We start from the raw sequence: 14,720 nt of genomic DNA, 5'->3' as shown, positions 1-14,720 counted from the left end.
GTGTGTGTGTGTGTGTGTGTGTGTGTGTGTGTGTGTGTGTGTGTGTGTGTGTGTGTGTGTGTGTGTGTGTGTGTATGTGTTGCACGCGCGCGCTCGTACGCGCACTGAACGCAACAAGAGAGAGAGAGAGAGAGAGAGAGAGAGAGAGAGCGAGAGAGAGAGAGAGAGAGAGTTGTGCCGTCCGCTCGGCTCACTCTGTCATTATCATGTGTCTCTCCTCCTGCTTGGACTTTCATTATAACAGTTTCATGTGAGCCAGCCTGTCGGCTTGGCTGTGCAGAGGAGGTGCGTCTGCTCTGCTCTTCTTCTTCCCTTCTCTCACTCTCTCTATTTGACATTATAAAAGAGGAGGTATGGCGGAGGAGGAGGCATTATTAAAGAGAAGAAAATACCAGCCGAAGCATTTTAAGTGCAAACAGCGAGCGAACGGGACGAGGGGAGATTTAATAATAATAAGTGCAGAGCTGGATGGACATCGTGGAGTAGTACTGTAGTAGTAGTGGTCTACAGTCGTGACTTTGAACGGATCGAACGCTTCGTTTTAAGTTCTTTTATTTTTATTTTTTATGCACGTGTCATTTCGTTATTTACTTTCGCAGCCGGTGGGACGTTGTGTTTAACGTGCTGTTTATTATATTTACCTTTTCAAACTTTTACTCTCTGGCGTTGTCACCCATCTCGATGTTATCTTAACGACACGGAATACACTTTTATTTTTTATTTGTTTTGCCTTATAGAACGCCTGTTCCGCGGAGACGCGCACTTTCTGTTGCGTAAAAAATCTGGCACAGCCGCACAGCGTCCCTCAGGACGCCCCGTGAAGCCTTTTAATAATTAAAAAGTCAATCTGTGGAGGCTGTGGGCTGTTGGCACGGACCGGACCGGAGTGACTGTTGGCACGGACTGGACCGGAGTAGACTGGTGGTGGACCAGACCGGAGTAGACTGTTGGCACGGACTGGACCGGAGTATACTGGTGGACCGGACCGGAGTAGACTGGTGGTGGACTGGACCGGAGTAGACTGGTGGACTGGACCGGAGTAGACTGGTGGACCGGACTGGAGTAGACTGGTAGACTGGACCGGAGTAGACTGGTGGACCGGACTGGAGTAGACTGGTGGACCGGACTGGAGTAGACTGGTGGACCGGACTGGAGTAGACTGGTGGACCGGACTGGAGTAGACTGGTAGACCGGACCGGAGTAGACTGGTGGACCGGGCCGGAGTAGACTGGTGGACCGGGCCGGAGTAGACTGGTGGACCGGACCGGAGTAGACTGGTGGACCGGGCCGGAGTAGACTGGTGGACCGGACCGGAGTAGACCGGTGGACTGGACCGGAGAGTGACCGGTGGTAAAATATGGGGGCGAAGCAGAGCAGTCCAACGGCTGCGTCCTCCAACGGCCGGACCAGAGCCTACTCGGGCTCGGACCTGCCCTCCAGCACGGCGTCAAGCAACGGCAACAGCAGGACCGCGGCCGTGGCGATGAGGTACCACCACGCGCACCACCACCACGGGGCCTCCGGGACCACATCGTCGGGAGGAGGAGGTGGTGGTGGTCCCAGGGGGACGAGGACTGTCGGGGTGGGCGTGTCGGGCACCGCGGGGGGCACTACTAGACCCCAGTCCGGCATCAACATCCCCAACAGTGGAGGAGGAGCCTACAGGTCGCACCAGGGCTCCGGCAGCAGCACCCCGGAGGAGTCGTCGGGGGAAAGGGACAGAGGGGGCCACGGGGGTCCCCGGTTGTTGATAGGGTCTTTGCCAGCACACCTCTCGCCTCACCTGTTTGGAGGTAAGAAGAGACCCACAACACATTTATGCCATTTTTAGGTGGTGGTGACTGACTAGACTTCTGTTTTATATTCTTAACAGTGGTTGTCAAACTTTTTTAATTTCAAGGACCATTTGATATTCATTGGATCCCCATAACTGGGACAGTATGCAGTACACTGTACCCTGTACACTGTCAGAGTTACAGACCTGTAAAGCCAGGTATTTTTGGCTCCTAACTATCAATCATTTTGCTCGGGACCCCCTGGGGGTCCCCAGACAGACCCTGCTTTGAGAACCACTGATTTAAAATATTCATATTCCAGATGGCACCAACCAACAACAAACCAACCATGTGGTATAGGGTTGGCTGAGGTGAAACTCAAACCTCCAACACCCCCATCCATGCAATGTTTCAACCACTTGAACACCTAGCATCCCTATTCTGCTTCGAACCTGTGTAACTCTCTCCCTGGTAGAGAGTCATAAACAAGGATTATTGAAGGATGATGGCCCATGAATTTGCAAAAGAAGTTGCTGAATGTTTGAATGTTTACCTTCACGTAATGCACTCTCACACTACATTGCTGCCTTCATGACTATAAGCAGAGCATTGGCGTTTTTTTGGAAGCACAAATTGATTACACTGCACCGTACCGTACCGCTGGTAGACATGTGGATATTCAGTTACACTCCGTACAGCCAGGGGCTTCGCTTCAATCTGATACAGTATGTGTGTCAGGGTTTGTGTGTCAGAAAAGGTGTGACCAGCTAGCCTACATTTGACTGTTGTCAGTAACTGCAGCCAGGCTCTTGGCTCTTGTCCCCTTCAGTTTAAGCTGTATTATATAACCTTTTGTGTGTGTGTGTGTGTGTGTGTGTGTGTGTGTGTGTGTGTGTGTGTGTGTGTGTGTGTGTGTGTGTGAGTGATTACAATGTTGTTTTGTCAAATCTGCATGGTAGACTATATATATAACGTATACAATTGGGCTGGTCTCCCTGGCAGTCCTGCTGTTCTATTGAGACATTTAGCTCCTGTGTCTGCCTGGTTTGACATGCCTGGTTGACAAGTGGTACTTGCTTGAAGGTCAAAATGTAATTTCTCCCCCTGAGCAAGCAGGCAGACTTTATTTGCTCAGTGGTAAACAATAAACATTTCAGCACTTGCGCCTCGATTCGAACATGAAAGTTATACAGAGGGTAGCTGTAAGACTAGAGCGACATTCGTTTTGTCAAATTTATTTAGCCTATGGTTCTGAACACACCTAAAGATCACAGTTTTCTTCCGCAAAGAATATGCAGAATTGCATCGGTGGATGCTGAGGGATTAGTTTAGGGAGACATTTCATCATACTGTAGGGTTGAACACGATAGTGAGAGAGTGATTAAAGGAGAGCAAGATCGAGACTTAAAATGTACACGAGGGAAGAATGCACCTGAGGAATTATTGGCAAACTAATTCTTCTCCCCCTAAGTGGTACCGTCTCTGTGTTCCTCCATTAAAACCTGGCCAATACTGTGCATACTATAGACAAGGTGGGCTTTGACATGGGAGTCATAAACTTGACCCGAGTTACCTCAGTTAACACCAGTAACACAAGATTCAGTCTGCCGCCATTCGTTCTGTTCACCGCCATTCGTTCTGTTCAGACTGAAGTGGCGGTCTGTCTGTCTGAGCAGCGTTGCACACAGTGTCGCATGTGTGCCTGCAATTAGATTGTTAAATGACTGACTGCTTGAACATGACATAACATGAAAGTTATACAGAGGGTAGCTGTAAGACTAGAGCGACATTCGTTTTGTCAAATTTATTTAGCCTATGGTTCTGAACACACCTAAAGATCACAGTTTTCTTCCGCAAAGAATATGCAGAATTGCATCGGTGGATGCTGAGGGATTAGTTTAGGGAGACATTTCATCATACTGTAGGGTTGAACACGATAGTGAGAGAGTGATTAAAGGAGAGCAAGATCGAGACTTAAAATGTACACGAGGGAAGAATGCACCTGAGGAATTATTGGCAAACTAATTCTTCTCCCCCTAAGTGGTACCGTCTCTGTGTTCCTCCATTAAAACCTGGCCAATACTGTGCATACTATAGACAAGGTGGGCTTTGACATGGGAGTCATAAACTTGACCCGAGTTACCTCAGTTAACACCAGTAACACAAGATTCAGTCTGCCGCCATTCGTTCTGTTCACCGCCATTCGTTCTGTTCAGACTGAAGTGGCGGTCTGTCTGTCTGAGCAGCGTTGCACACAGTGTCGCATGTGTGCCTGCAATTAGATTGTTAAATGACTGACTGCTTGAACTTGTCACCTCATTCGGAGGCAGGCTCAGTCACTGGGCGGCAGTGGCTCAGGGAGGAGGTAGAGCTGCAGCTGCAGAATTGGAAGGTTGCCGGTTTGATCCCTGCCTGGCTGGCTCCCCCTGGGTTAGAGTCGAGGTTGTCTTTGAGCAAGACACTGAACCCCCTAAGTGCTCCCGATGCGCAGGTTGGTGCCCTTGCATGGTTTCCTCTGCCATCGGGGTGTTAATAGTGTGTGTGAATGGGTTTGGATAAAGGCGCTATATTCTGTAATGCACCATCTACAGGTCTCCTCTAGGGATGAGTCCGACTATTTGAAGATTCGAATAGTCGTTTGTAGGATAAAAATCGAATATAAAAAATAAATAAAAAGTTCTGTTGCAAAGGCTATATTGTATATTTCACCACGTATTTAATAGTTTAGTTACAATAATGTAAAAGATGCTACTGTCTTTGTTAATTTCTGAAAATCAGTTTATAGGCCAATGCAATGCTGTTATTATAACCTATGAGTCATTTGATGAAAATCCCCAGAACAATTTCACGCAAAAAAATCTCAGTCAAAAAAAAAAAAAAAAGCAAAAGGGGCGTGGTTGAATATTCGAATAATCGGTAAGAATAGAATTATAGTAATCGATTTTCATTTTGGTCACTTTTACACATCCCTAGTGTCCTCTCTCGTTTTGTCTCCTCAAATAGAGGCTCACTATCTGATTTAAACCACAAGGATTTGACCTCCTTTAAGTCACTCTTTTAGCACATAAATGAACCCAAACATAGCTGATTCAGACAATATAGAGCATCATCAAACCCAGTACTGTTTGTTTTTTTAATAAAAATGTCAACTTCCTATTGATTTTACTATTTGAAGATCTAGATCCGGATCCGCCGATCCAGTCCGGGTTTTCTACTTAAAAATGGCAAAATCAACAGGAAGTTGACATTAAAAAAAGAGTGACTTTGAGAGCAGTTTTACCGTACAATGTAAGTCAATGAGGAGCATATTTTGAATGATCAATTTCTAATCAATGGAGCAATTATTTTTGATTTCGTGCCCACCTTTGGAGTTACATCATGGCAAGGTAACTACACAACCCAAACCTCTACCAAATTGGTCTTGCCCTTTAACCTTGCAGGTAGATCAGTGGTTTACAAACATTTTCACGCCAATCTACTTGGCCGTGGACCACCAGTTGAAAAGGTTTAGTGGCCCCAATTTTTCCCTTCAAATTGGATATTGGAAAATGTTGCACGTTTTGACAAAATATGGGTCGAAACATGGGTAATCGGTGGTCTAGCTGCTAGCTAGCACTCTCCAAAATTGGGATCCGGATCGGACCCTGAAATGTGGCATCGGTCGATTGGCTCTACTTAAAAATCTTTGCCCACAACAACTGTTGATCATATACACTGATTGATTGAGCGTGGAATACTTTCGCCACAGGACGGTTTCGGGAGCATCTGTGCAGAAAGCGGGAGCGGTTGTTGTTACTTGCCGCCCGCCGCGGCTCACGTGGAATTTCCCCGGGAGCCCCTGGTGTTGTGCGTTGCATGTGTTGACAGGCCCTGCCTGCGCCTTCTGCCTTTGCCGTGTCACGTTAAGCACACATCAAGCTGGGAAGCACAGACAAGAACCTGGACGGGGTGGTGGTGGTGGGGATGTCAGAGACAGAAAGGTGATAAAACGGTTTCCCGGGGCTGGCGTGACGTGTGACTGTGTGTGCCTGAGGGGGAGCGTAAGCGGTCATGAATATCAACACATCAGATACACAAATGCAGAGCGACTGGCACACGTGTGGATATGTGGGCATACATACAGTGTGCTAGGGATGCAACAGTTAATCTGACTAATCGATGTAATCAATTACTGTATTTAAATAAATAATAGACACATGCACAAATTCACACTCACTCACACACACACCACACACACACACACGCGCACACACACACACACACACACACACACACACACACACACACACACACACACACACACACACACACACACACGCAAACACACATTTGTTTAGGCAATCCCAAGTTAAACATCAGTAGGTCCTTACACATCTGCAGGCGTGTTTGACAACCCAACATGTCGAAAGGGAACATGTACCAAGTTCACTTAAAGTTCAGTTGCGTTGTTCATTCATTATTGTGCACCCATGGACTCGTGTTTACATTGCAGGCGGGATCGAGCTCTATTTTCTTTAACCCAGTAAAAAAGCCTTGAGTGTTAATTTCAAGTGTAACCATGTACCCTGAGGGTTCATCTTCACACATTTAGGGTTACATTTTAACACTCAGCATTTTGCTGTTTACTCACTGTCAACAGTAATGCAACATTCACACTGGCAGATACAAAATATACAAAGCTAGCATATATGTTCCTTTGTAGCTTTGTATCTGAAGTTGAAGCCAGCTCAACTTATTTGTAGCTTTGTAGCGGTTGTAGCAGCCATAAGTGTCAGGTGTCGCCTTGTATGTTCATGTCGCTGGCTTCCATCTGAAAATGAATGGTAAACTGTAGCTTTGTGTCTGCCAGTGTGAACGCAGCATGAAGAATGAAGATTTCCACCACACGGATAAGAGCACAAAGATCCCTCATTGTGTTGCAAAAGGCCTTTTCTATGCTTATCGGAATACATTCTAACTAGAGAATCATATCACATCTATCTACATGAACCTGCTAGCGCACTGGTTCTTATAGTGTGGTCCAGGGGGTCCCCAGTGGTCCTTGATGGGGTCCAGGGGGTCCCCAGCAAAATGAGGAACAGTTTTAACACGTAAGCCCTAAAAAATGTTTTGACTGTTCGAAAATAGACGATCTAGATAGTCTATTTATGAAAAATGTTGACAAATATTGACAAATCTTCTCTAATAGGGGTTCCCCCCTGCATGGCACAACATATTTTCAGATTGGGGGTCCGCGGCCAAACATGTGTGTGTGTGTGTGTGTGTGTGTGTGTGTGTGTGTGTGTGTGTGTGTGTGTGTGTGTGTGTGTGTGTGTGTGTGTGTGTGTGTGTGTGTGTGTGTGTGTGTGTGTGTGTGTGTTGTGTTTGCACTTGATAGCACAGCAGCATTGTCCTTGAAGAAGGGGAAAAGGCAAGCTTTTTTCTTTCCCGTCCCCCTCCACTCCACTCCACCATATGGATCACGCTGCTAGTGTTAACACGCTGTCAAGGCTATTATTACACACATGATACTGTACACTTTAAAATCCTAAGTGTTAATTTAACCACAGACAGATGACACACAATCTATAATCAATAATTACTAGTATTTAGAAAACATACAGCGTTTGGCTGCATGGTGTTCTTAGGTTCACAGTCAAATCCTCAGTGTTAATTTGACTCTCGGGACCCTATCTGCTGTGGCCATTGAGTGCAAGTCAGATTTCAGCGCCGGCGCTCCCCCTGGCTTTGTGTAGAAGTGTCCTTGAGCAAGACACTGAACCCCTAACTGCTCATGAGGCTGGTGCCTTGCATGTTTACCGTGTGTGTGTGCGTGCGTGCGTGCGTGCGTGCGTGCGTGCGTGCGTGCGTGCGTGCGTGCGTGAGTGAGTGAGTGAGAACGGGTTAATGTGAAATATATTGTAAGGTACTACATATATAACCATTCATGTTCCTCAGAGTGTGAGTGAGTGCAGTTGAGAAGAGAGTGAGACAGACAGACAGACAGACAGAGGTCTAAAAAAAGGAATGTGCAAGTCAGAAATTATGAGAACAGAACTCAGTGTAAGTGACACTTTCCCTTTCAGTCAAACTGTTCTCTGTAATGGAGGTGGATTACTGGTAACATGTTTACTGTGCGTAGGAGGAACAACAGACCACATACATCCTCTTTCTGTCTTCTCTAGTGTTGTGTTGTGTTGTTTCACAATTGGTCAGGAGGACCCATTCTTATGGGTTGCGAGTACATATCCCATTTTTAATTTTTATTATTTCAAAAGACACAAAAAATGTCACATTTTCAAAAATGAAAACAAATAGTGAACTGAAAATATGTGAGCATGTAGATGGTATATTTTCATTTTCATTTTTATTATATATATAAGTATGTTTGGGCCCCATGGAGACACCAAATGTATCTTTTGGGTCACAAATTTAAATGTTTTGGAACCACTGGCCTGTTCCAGTTCCTTGAAAGATAGGAAAAGAAACACCAAAAACAAAACATGATATATAACCTTTGTTCTTTTGTGTTTTTGTGCTCCAGTGCAGAGCGTCTGTAATTAAAAGGCCAAGATCTGTTGTCAGGGACAACCCGGGCATACAGTAGTCTAGTCTTTAAGTGTGGCAGCCAGGTGGTGTTGTGTGTCACCTCCTGGTTCTCAGTCACACCTGCGCACGGAGAAGACACACGCTCTGCCTTGCACACGGTGCACGGGCCTGCTGCGTGATCGCAAGGCGCCTGCACTTTCCCTGTCTCCCGAACAATAGCCCATTTAGACCGGTAAAGGATCTGGGTCATTTTTTGATTTCTTCGGCTATTCAAAAATAGCAGATGTACGAGCTTAAAAAATCTTGAGAATTTGTGCAAATCTTTGAATAAATATATATATTTAAAGCAAACATTTGTAACTCAAATCTTTGCGTCTGGGATTCTACAAATGTCTTCTAAATCCTAACAGTTTTCTGAAAAACGTATGCTGTTATATCAGTGGTTCTCAAACTTTTCCATGTCAAGGACCACCCAAAATGATATGTATTTGGCCGCGGACCCCCATCTCAAAATATGTTGTTCCAGGGACCCCCAGAAGCACAGATCGGAGTTAAAAATGTTCGCTTTAAAACATATATATATATATGTATATATTCAAAGATTTGCAAACAATGTACACAATTTTTCAAAAAATAACAGATATACAAGCTCATAGCGCGGCACTCGTGCCGCGCTATGAGCTTGAATATCTGCTATTTTTGAATAGCGAAGAAATCTTAAAATGACACCGATGCGTTCCCGGTCTGGGTTCAACAAGCGGGGTCCACAAAGAGGAGACATAGTAAATAAATAACACCAGAGACTGATATGTCGGGTTGCCCGATATATCGGCCAATATTTGACTTTTTTGCAGACATCAGTATTGGCAAGTATATGTTAACCCATTCAATCCGGGAAAGCATCTGTGTCATTTTCGATTTTAGCTATATATATGAGTGTGCGTGGCACTATTTTAGAAAAATAGCAGATATACAAGCTTGTAGATCTTTGTTAAATACATATTTTTAAGCAAAAATAGTTAACTCAAATCTTTGCTTCTTGGGGTCCCGGAACAAAATATTTTGAGATGGGGTCTGTGGCCAAATACATATCATTTTGGGGGTCCTTGACATGAAAAGGTTTGAGCACCAATGATGCTTAGGATTTAGAAGACATTTTTAGAATCGGCCTCAGGTCTTAATGGGACGGCCATAGTGAGCCCGCCTGGGGACCCAGAGTCCCTGGTTGTCCCAGGTACGATTCCAGGCCCTGAGCAAGACTCTTAACCCGTAATTGATCCCAGAGCGCCTCACAATGGCTGCTCACTGCTCCTAGTGATTATAGGATGGGTAAATGCAGAGGATGTGCAAATATACAGTGACAAAGACACCCCAAGGAGTGGGGCCTATATTCAATTAAATTAATGAATGGGTTAAGGTCTGGCATGTGGACCCAAGTGCAGAACCCAGGAATGGGACAGGCGGGGAATCAGGCTGGCAGGCAGGCAGAGAGACAGACAGATGGGCAGGTAGACAGGCAGGCCGATTGGCAGACTGGACAGTGGATGAGAACAGATGAAGACAAAGTTGGCAAACAGATAGATTGGTGTGCAACTGATTAACTACGTCGATATGGTCTTACGAACGAGCAAAAGGCAATAAGTCTGAAGAGTCCTTACAGTATATAGCCTGCAGGTTACACCAAGCTTATGTCACAACATAACAGGAATGACTCTATACATCTACATATAATAACAGTATGCTATGGTTGGCAAGGAATATCACTTCAAACACTAGCCATGTTTTGTGTGGGGAATATAGGTTTCTGCCTTCAGGAAGGAGATACGGCATTCCAACATACAATAAGGTCAGACTGAAGAAGTCCTTTGTTGTTCATAAGTCGACTTTGAGGCATAATTTAGAGTTTGGCCAGGGGTAGGACGAACGGTGGACATTGCTCTTGTCTTCATGTTTTTATGTATGTAATTTGTTTTGTTTCTGTGTTATGTCAAATAACATGTGTATTATGTGCATACTTGGTTGCGGGGTCGCAAGACTAATTTCAGTGAGAGCGAATAATGAAGTCATATCGTATCTGATTTTAAGCCACTTTCTACCTGTCATTATAGTTAGTCATCATAGTTTTCAAAGTTCAAAATAGTTCAAAAATCATCATCATCATCATCATCAGTTCGGGCTCAGCTCTACTAAAATACAGAAGGAAAGATCCCAAATTCCACGTATGACTTCACTGGTCAGGTCATGCTTCATTTAAACAGTAGTGAAGAATGAATGAATAAGTGTGTGTGTGTGTGTGTGTGTGTGTGTGTGTGTGTGTGTGTGTGTGTGTGTGTGTGTGTGTGTGTGTGTGTGTGTGTGTGTGTGTGTGTGTGTGTGTGTGTGTGTGTGTGTGTGTGTGTGCGTGTGTGTGTTCAATGCCTCCTCAATTTGGAGGAGGCGTTGTTTCCTTTACCGATGATTGTCGTCTGCTGTGTTTGATAAGTATGCCAACATTAATGTATGTAACAATGTTCTGCCTTATATGCACTTTGTGTAAGTGGCTGTTTTGCTATTATTTGACTGCACTGGCGGTGTTTATGTCCTTTGTACAAGACATTCGTGTACTTCTGTTTATGTGGACATAAATACATATTTTGTGTGTGTGTGTTTGCACCTACATCTTTTGTCTGACATCCACTGATTCACAGTTTGAGGTGAGAGAAGATTGCTTCCGCCTGACTGCCTTTTATGGAACATATTCACTGGGACAGAGAAAGGTCCCAGATGCAGTGTTCAGTCAGGACAACTCATGCATGGATAGAATATGCAAGGGATAATGTATGGGGAGGTAGTCATTATTGAAATTTAAAGCCCGACAGGGTGATAATGCACAGAGGCGGAGCCCCAAAACACACTCACCCCCATTCTATATACCGCTGGATTTGCCTGTAATACCGCCGTATTTGCCCCGGGGCGACTGTGTTTTGGGGCGAGTGTTTTGGTATTCCCCCGTTGTTGCGCCACGATAAACAAGGAAGATAGAATGACTTTTCGGTCGTTGCATCGTCTATTTCTCACTTCAGATGTTTTCAAAAACATTCTTGAGAGCAACGTTTAGTTGTAAATTACATTGTTTGTTTGTTTACATGGCTGTCATGTTGGATAAAGCATAAAACCAAGCAGCGCAGGTTGATATGAGCAGGTGTTCTGAGTCTCTGATTACACAGCGGTCCGTTATTGAGCTCATCGGTCATTATCCAGAAATAATGACCGATGATTGACCAATCAGAATCGAGCATTCAACCAAGCCGTGTAATAAATAGTTTTATTGAATATGAAATGAGCAATATGTTTATTTTGGTTTGGCGATGAATTGGATCTTCTTTTTGGTACTCTGTGAGAAAGCACATTACATCTCCCTACCAATAGGGACTCCCTGAGTACATAAAAGTAGATCCAAAAACGACAGGTGGTGGAGGGTGAGCACTGAGCAGCAAGTGTTAAAGCAGCAGAACAGACAGCAGTAGGCAGCAGCAGCAAACGGCAAGCAAGGAATGAGCAATGCAACTTCCCCATTTAAATAGGGTGCTCTATTATGAAGTGAATAGTGTGATTGGCTGGAGAATAGAAGCATGGAGCTGAGACCGACCAATGGTCGGCCAGCAGCAGTTCCCTGACAGAACATGTCTGTACCAAACACGACGCTCATTTCTCATACATATCTGACCAGGGCTCCTGTCGCTTTCGTAGGATTAGGGCTGGCTGTCACAATCATGAAATATTTTAATTTTTTTTAAAATATTTTTTGGGGGGCTTTTATGCCTTTATTGATAGGATAGTAGGTTGACAGGAAATGGGGAGAGAGATGGGGAGTTACATGCAGCAAAGGCCGTCGGGATCAGGCCTCAAACCCACGACACGCTGTCAGGCTACTTTGGAGCCCAGGTGCCCGGACCGCTACGCCAGCGGTCCGGGCCACGATCATGAAATCTTAATTGACGATTAGTTGTCAAACAAATAATTCTGATTCATTACTTAATTGTTTTTTTTTGGCATTGAACAGTGAATTAATAACTTAAATATACAAAATTATGACTGTCATTGTCCGGCACCGATGATCAAAACTACTTGTTTTGATCAAGCTGAGCAATGACTAGTATGGCCAAAACAGGACATATAATTCATCAGTTTATATACTACGAAACGTTGTCTGACCTGAACAGTATGACGTCAGCCCCTGGCGTGGGGTTCCACCTCCCGTGAGCCAGCTTTGGCCTGGCACCCGTCAGCCAGCTTTGGCCTGGCACAGACACACACACACAAACACACACAGACTGGCCTGCTCAACAACATGGCCTTTTCACTTTTGTTTCCGCTTCCTGTGGCTGGAGGTGTTTGACGTGGTGGTGGTGGTGCTGGTGTAGAATTGAACAGCAGTGGTGGAAAGTAACTAAGTACATTTACTCAAGTACTGTACTTAAGTACAATTTTTAGGTATTTTTTGCTTTACTGGAGTATTTCCAGTAGCACTTTTACTTCTACTTCACTACTTCTCAGAGGCAAATATTGTACTTTTACTCCACTATAATTATTTGAAAACTTTAGTTACTAGTTACTTTGTAGATTTTGATTATTATTACAAAGCACATCCCTAAATACATTTTGGCCATTTGAAAATAGCCGATCTACAAGCTCACAATACGTCGCGATGCAACGCATTGTGAGGTTGTAGATCTGCTATTTTTTTACTTTATACTTTTGGTATTTTAATTACATTTTGATACCAATACTTTTGTACTTTTGTACTTTTACTCAAGTAAATGTTTAATTCTGGGCTTTTACTTTTAACAGAGTATTTCTACATTGCAGAATTGATACTTTTACTTCATTAAAACATTTGAGTACTTTTTCCACCACTGTTGAACAGTGGAAAGGTTGGGTGAGGAGAGAAAAGGGGAAGTCAGGGAAGGAGGGGGGGGTAGTCATCTGGGAAGAGGTTATTTATGTTCTGTTCTAGTTATGTTGTGTTCAGTGTAGTTCCCACTAAGATTTCATTAGTTGTCTATAAACGTCTATAAAAGTTTGTTTGGAAGGTGCCGTCGCGTGAATTAAGCCCCACGTGATTGGATCTGCCGTTTTTATGGACCCAACAAATCCACAAATCAAATCTACTCCGCTGTCTCTTCCTGGTGTAATCTCCTCTTGGTCGTCACCATGTCCTCTCGTCTCTCCCTGGCCCTCCACGTTAGCCTAGCCTGTAGCCCCTCTCTAATAATAAACTTAGCAGAAATAAAGTCATAACGAGGACAGTGAATGGGGCTGCACGTACGCACGCGAGCACGCACACACGCACGCACTCACTCACTCACTCACTCACTCACTCACTCACTCACTCACTCACTCACTCACAGACAAGGGGAAAGGAGATGATACATTTGGTAAAAACCGAATCGTGACGGAAGTTGGAACGTCAAGAAGGGGTGTCTGTCTGTCTGTGTGTGTCTCCATGTATGGAAGACAGATAGAGACAGAGACACTATAGATAGATAGAGAGACATGGAGGACGGCAGAGATAGATGGAGAGAACAGATGAGATGAGAGAGCAGATAGGAGCGATGGGACAAACAGGGTTATAAATCATGCCCGGCCAGGCCTCCTCCTCCTTCCTCCTGAACAGATCCAAAGGTAAACGGATTAGAAAATCAATTGCGGTTTTGCTGCATACTATATTAATTATGTACTGAATCCATCAGTGTTACTCTCATATAAATGTCACTGTGGGCTGGGATACGCTGAGGCTTCTCTTGGCCCGGGAGACATAACCCAGAGTGGGGTTATGGGTAAAGAAAAGGACAGACAGCCACCACAATGCTGAGGCGTGTTCCGGGACCGCTGCCAAAAATGGCTTTGAGAGACGACCCACCACCAACCAACAACGTCCCCCACGGGGGCTGTCTTTTACTGCCGCTCGAATAATTCTATAAATATAGAGTTGCATCTGCACCGCTGATAGGCTAAACAGGGGCCGCTTGCTTAACTCTGGGAGATTTGCACAGCCATGCAAGCAGAAGCTTCGCTATTGCTGTGTGACGGTAGATGATCAACCGGCGGCGCTATCTTCTTTGACCCCGCTGCCGGACGCTTTTGTTGTTGTGGTCACAGTGCTATGAGTCACAGTCGGACGACTTCGACCAGAGTGTCTGGTCAAAGTCCGCCGTCTCTCTCTCTCTCTCTCCACCAGGTGACTCTGGTGGGAGGTGTCATGTATGGGGAGAGATTTGTCTCAAAAGTATTTGTGAATCCAATACCAAGATGCACAAATATTCTTTGATTTACAAATGTGTTTCCATGATTTACAAATGTATTTTGCAATCTACAAACACAAATTATTTATTTGTGACTTTTGTAAATTTGAATTTGTAATTTTTACAAAAAAAA

General features: G+C 44.6%; 1 protein-coding gene across 1 annotated transcript in view; it reads left to right on the top strand.

Moving 5' to 3' along the window:
• The first annotated feature begins 254 nt into the window (after positions 1-254).
• znrf2b (zinc and ring finger 2b) overlaps positions 255-14,720 on the top strand; it is a 126,203-nt gene continuing 111,737 nt past the window's right edge. The window contains exon 1 of the mRNA XM_084052776.1: positions 255-1,793. Within this exon, the coding sequence (XP_083908902.1) occupies positions 1,358-1,793 (436 nt within the window). The 5' untranslated portion in view covers positions 255-1,357. The remainder of the gene's footprint in view (positions 1,794-14,720) is intronic.

This window comes from Gymnoscopelus microlampas (assembly GCF_963454915.1).
Source record: "Gymnoscopelus microlampas genome assembly, chromosome: 3".
In the NCBI taxonomy this organism is placed as follows: Eukaryota; Metazoa; Chordata; class Actinopteri; order Myctophiformes; family Myctophidae; genus Gymnoscopelus; species Gymnoscopelus microlampas.
The sequence above is the reverse complement of the archived record's forward strand: the minus strand, read 5'-3'. Positions and strand labels throughout refer to the sequence as shown.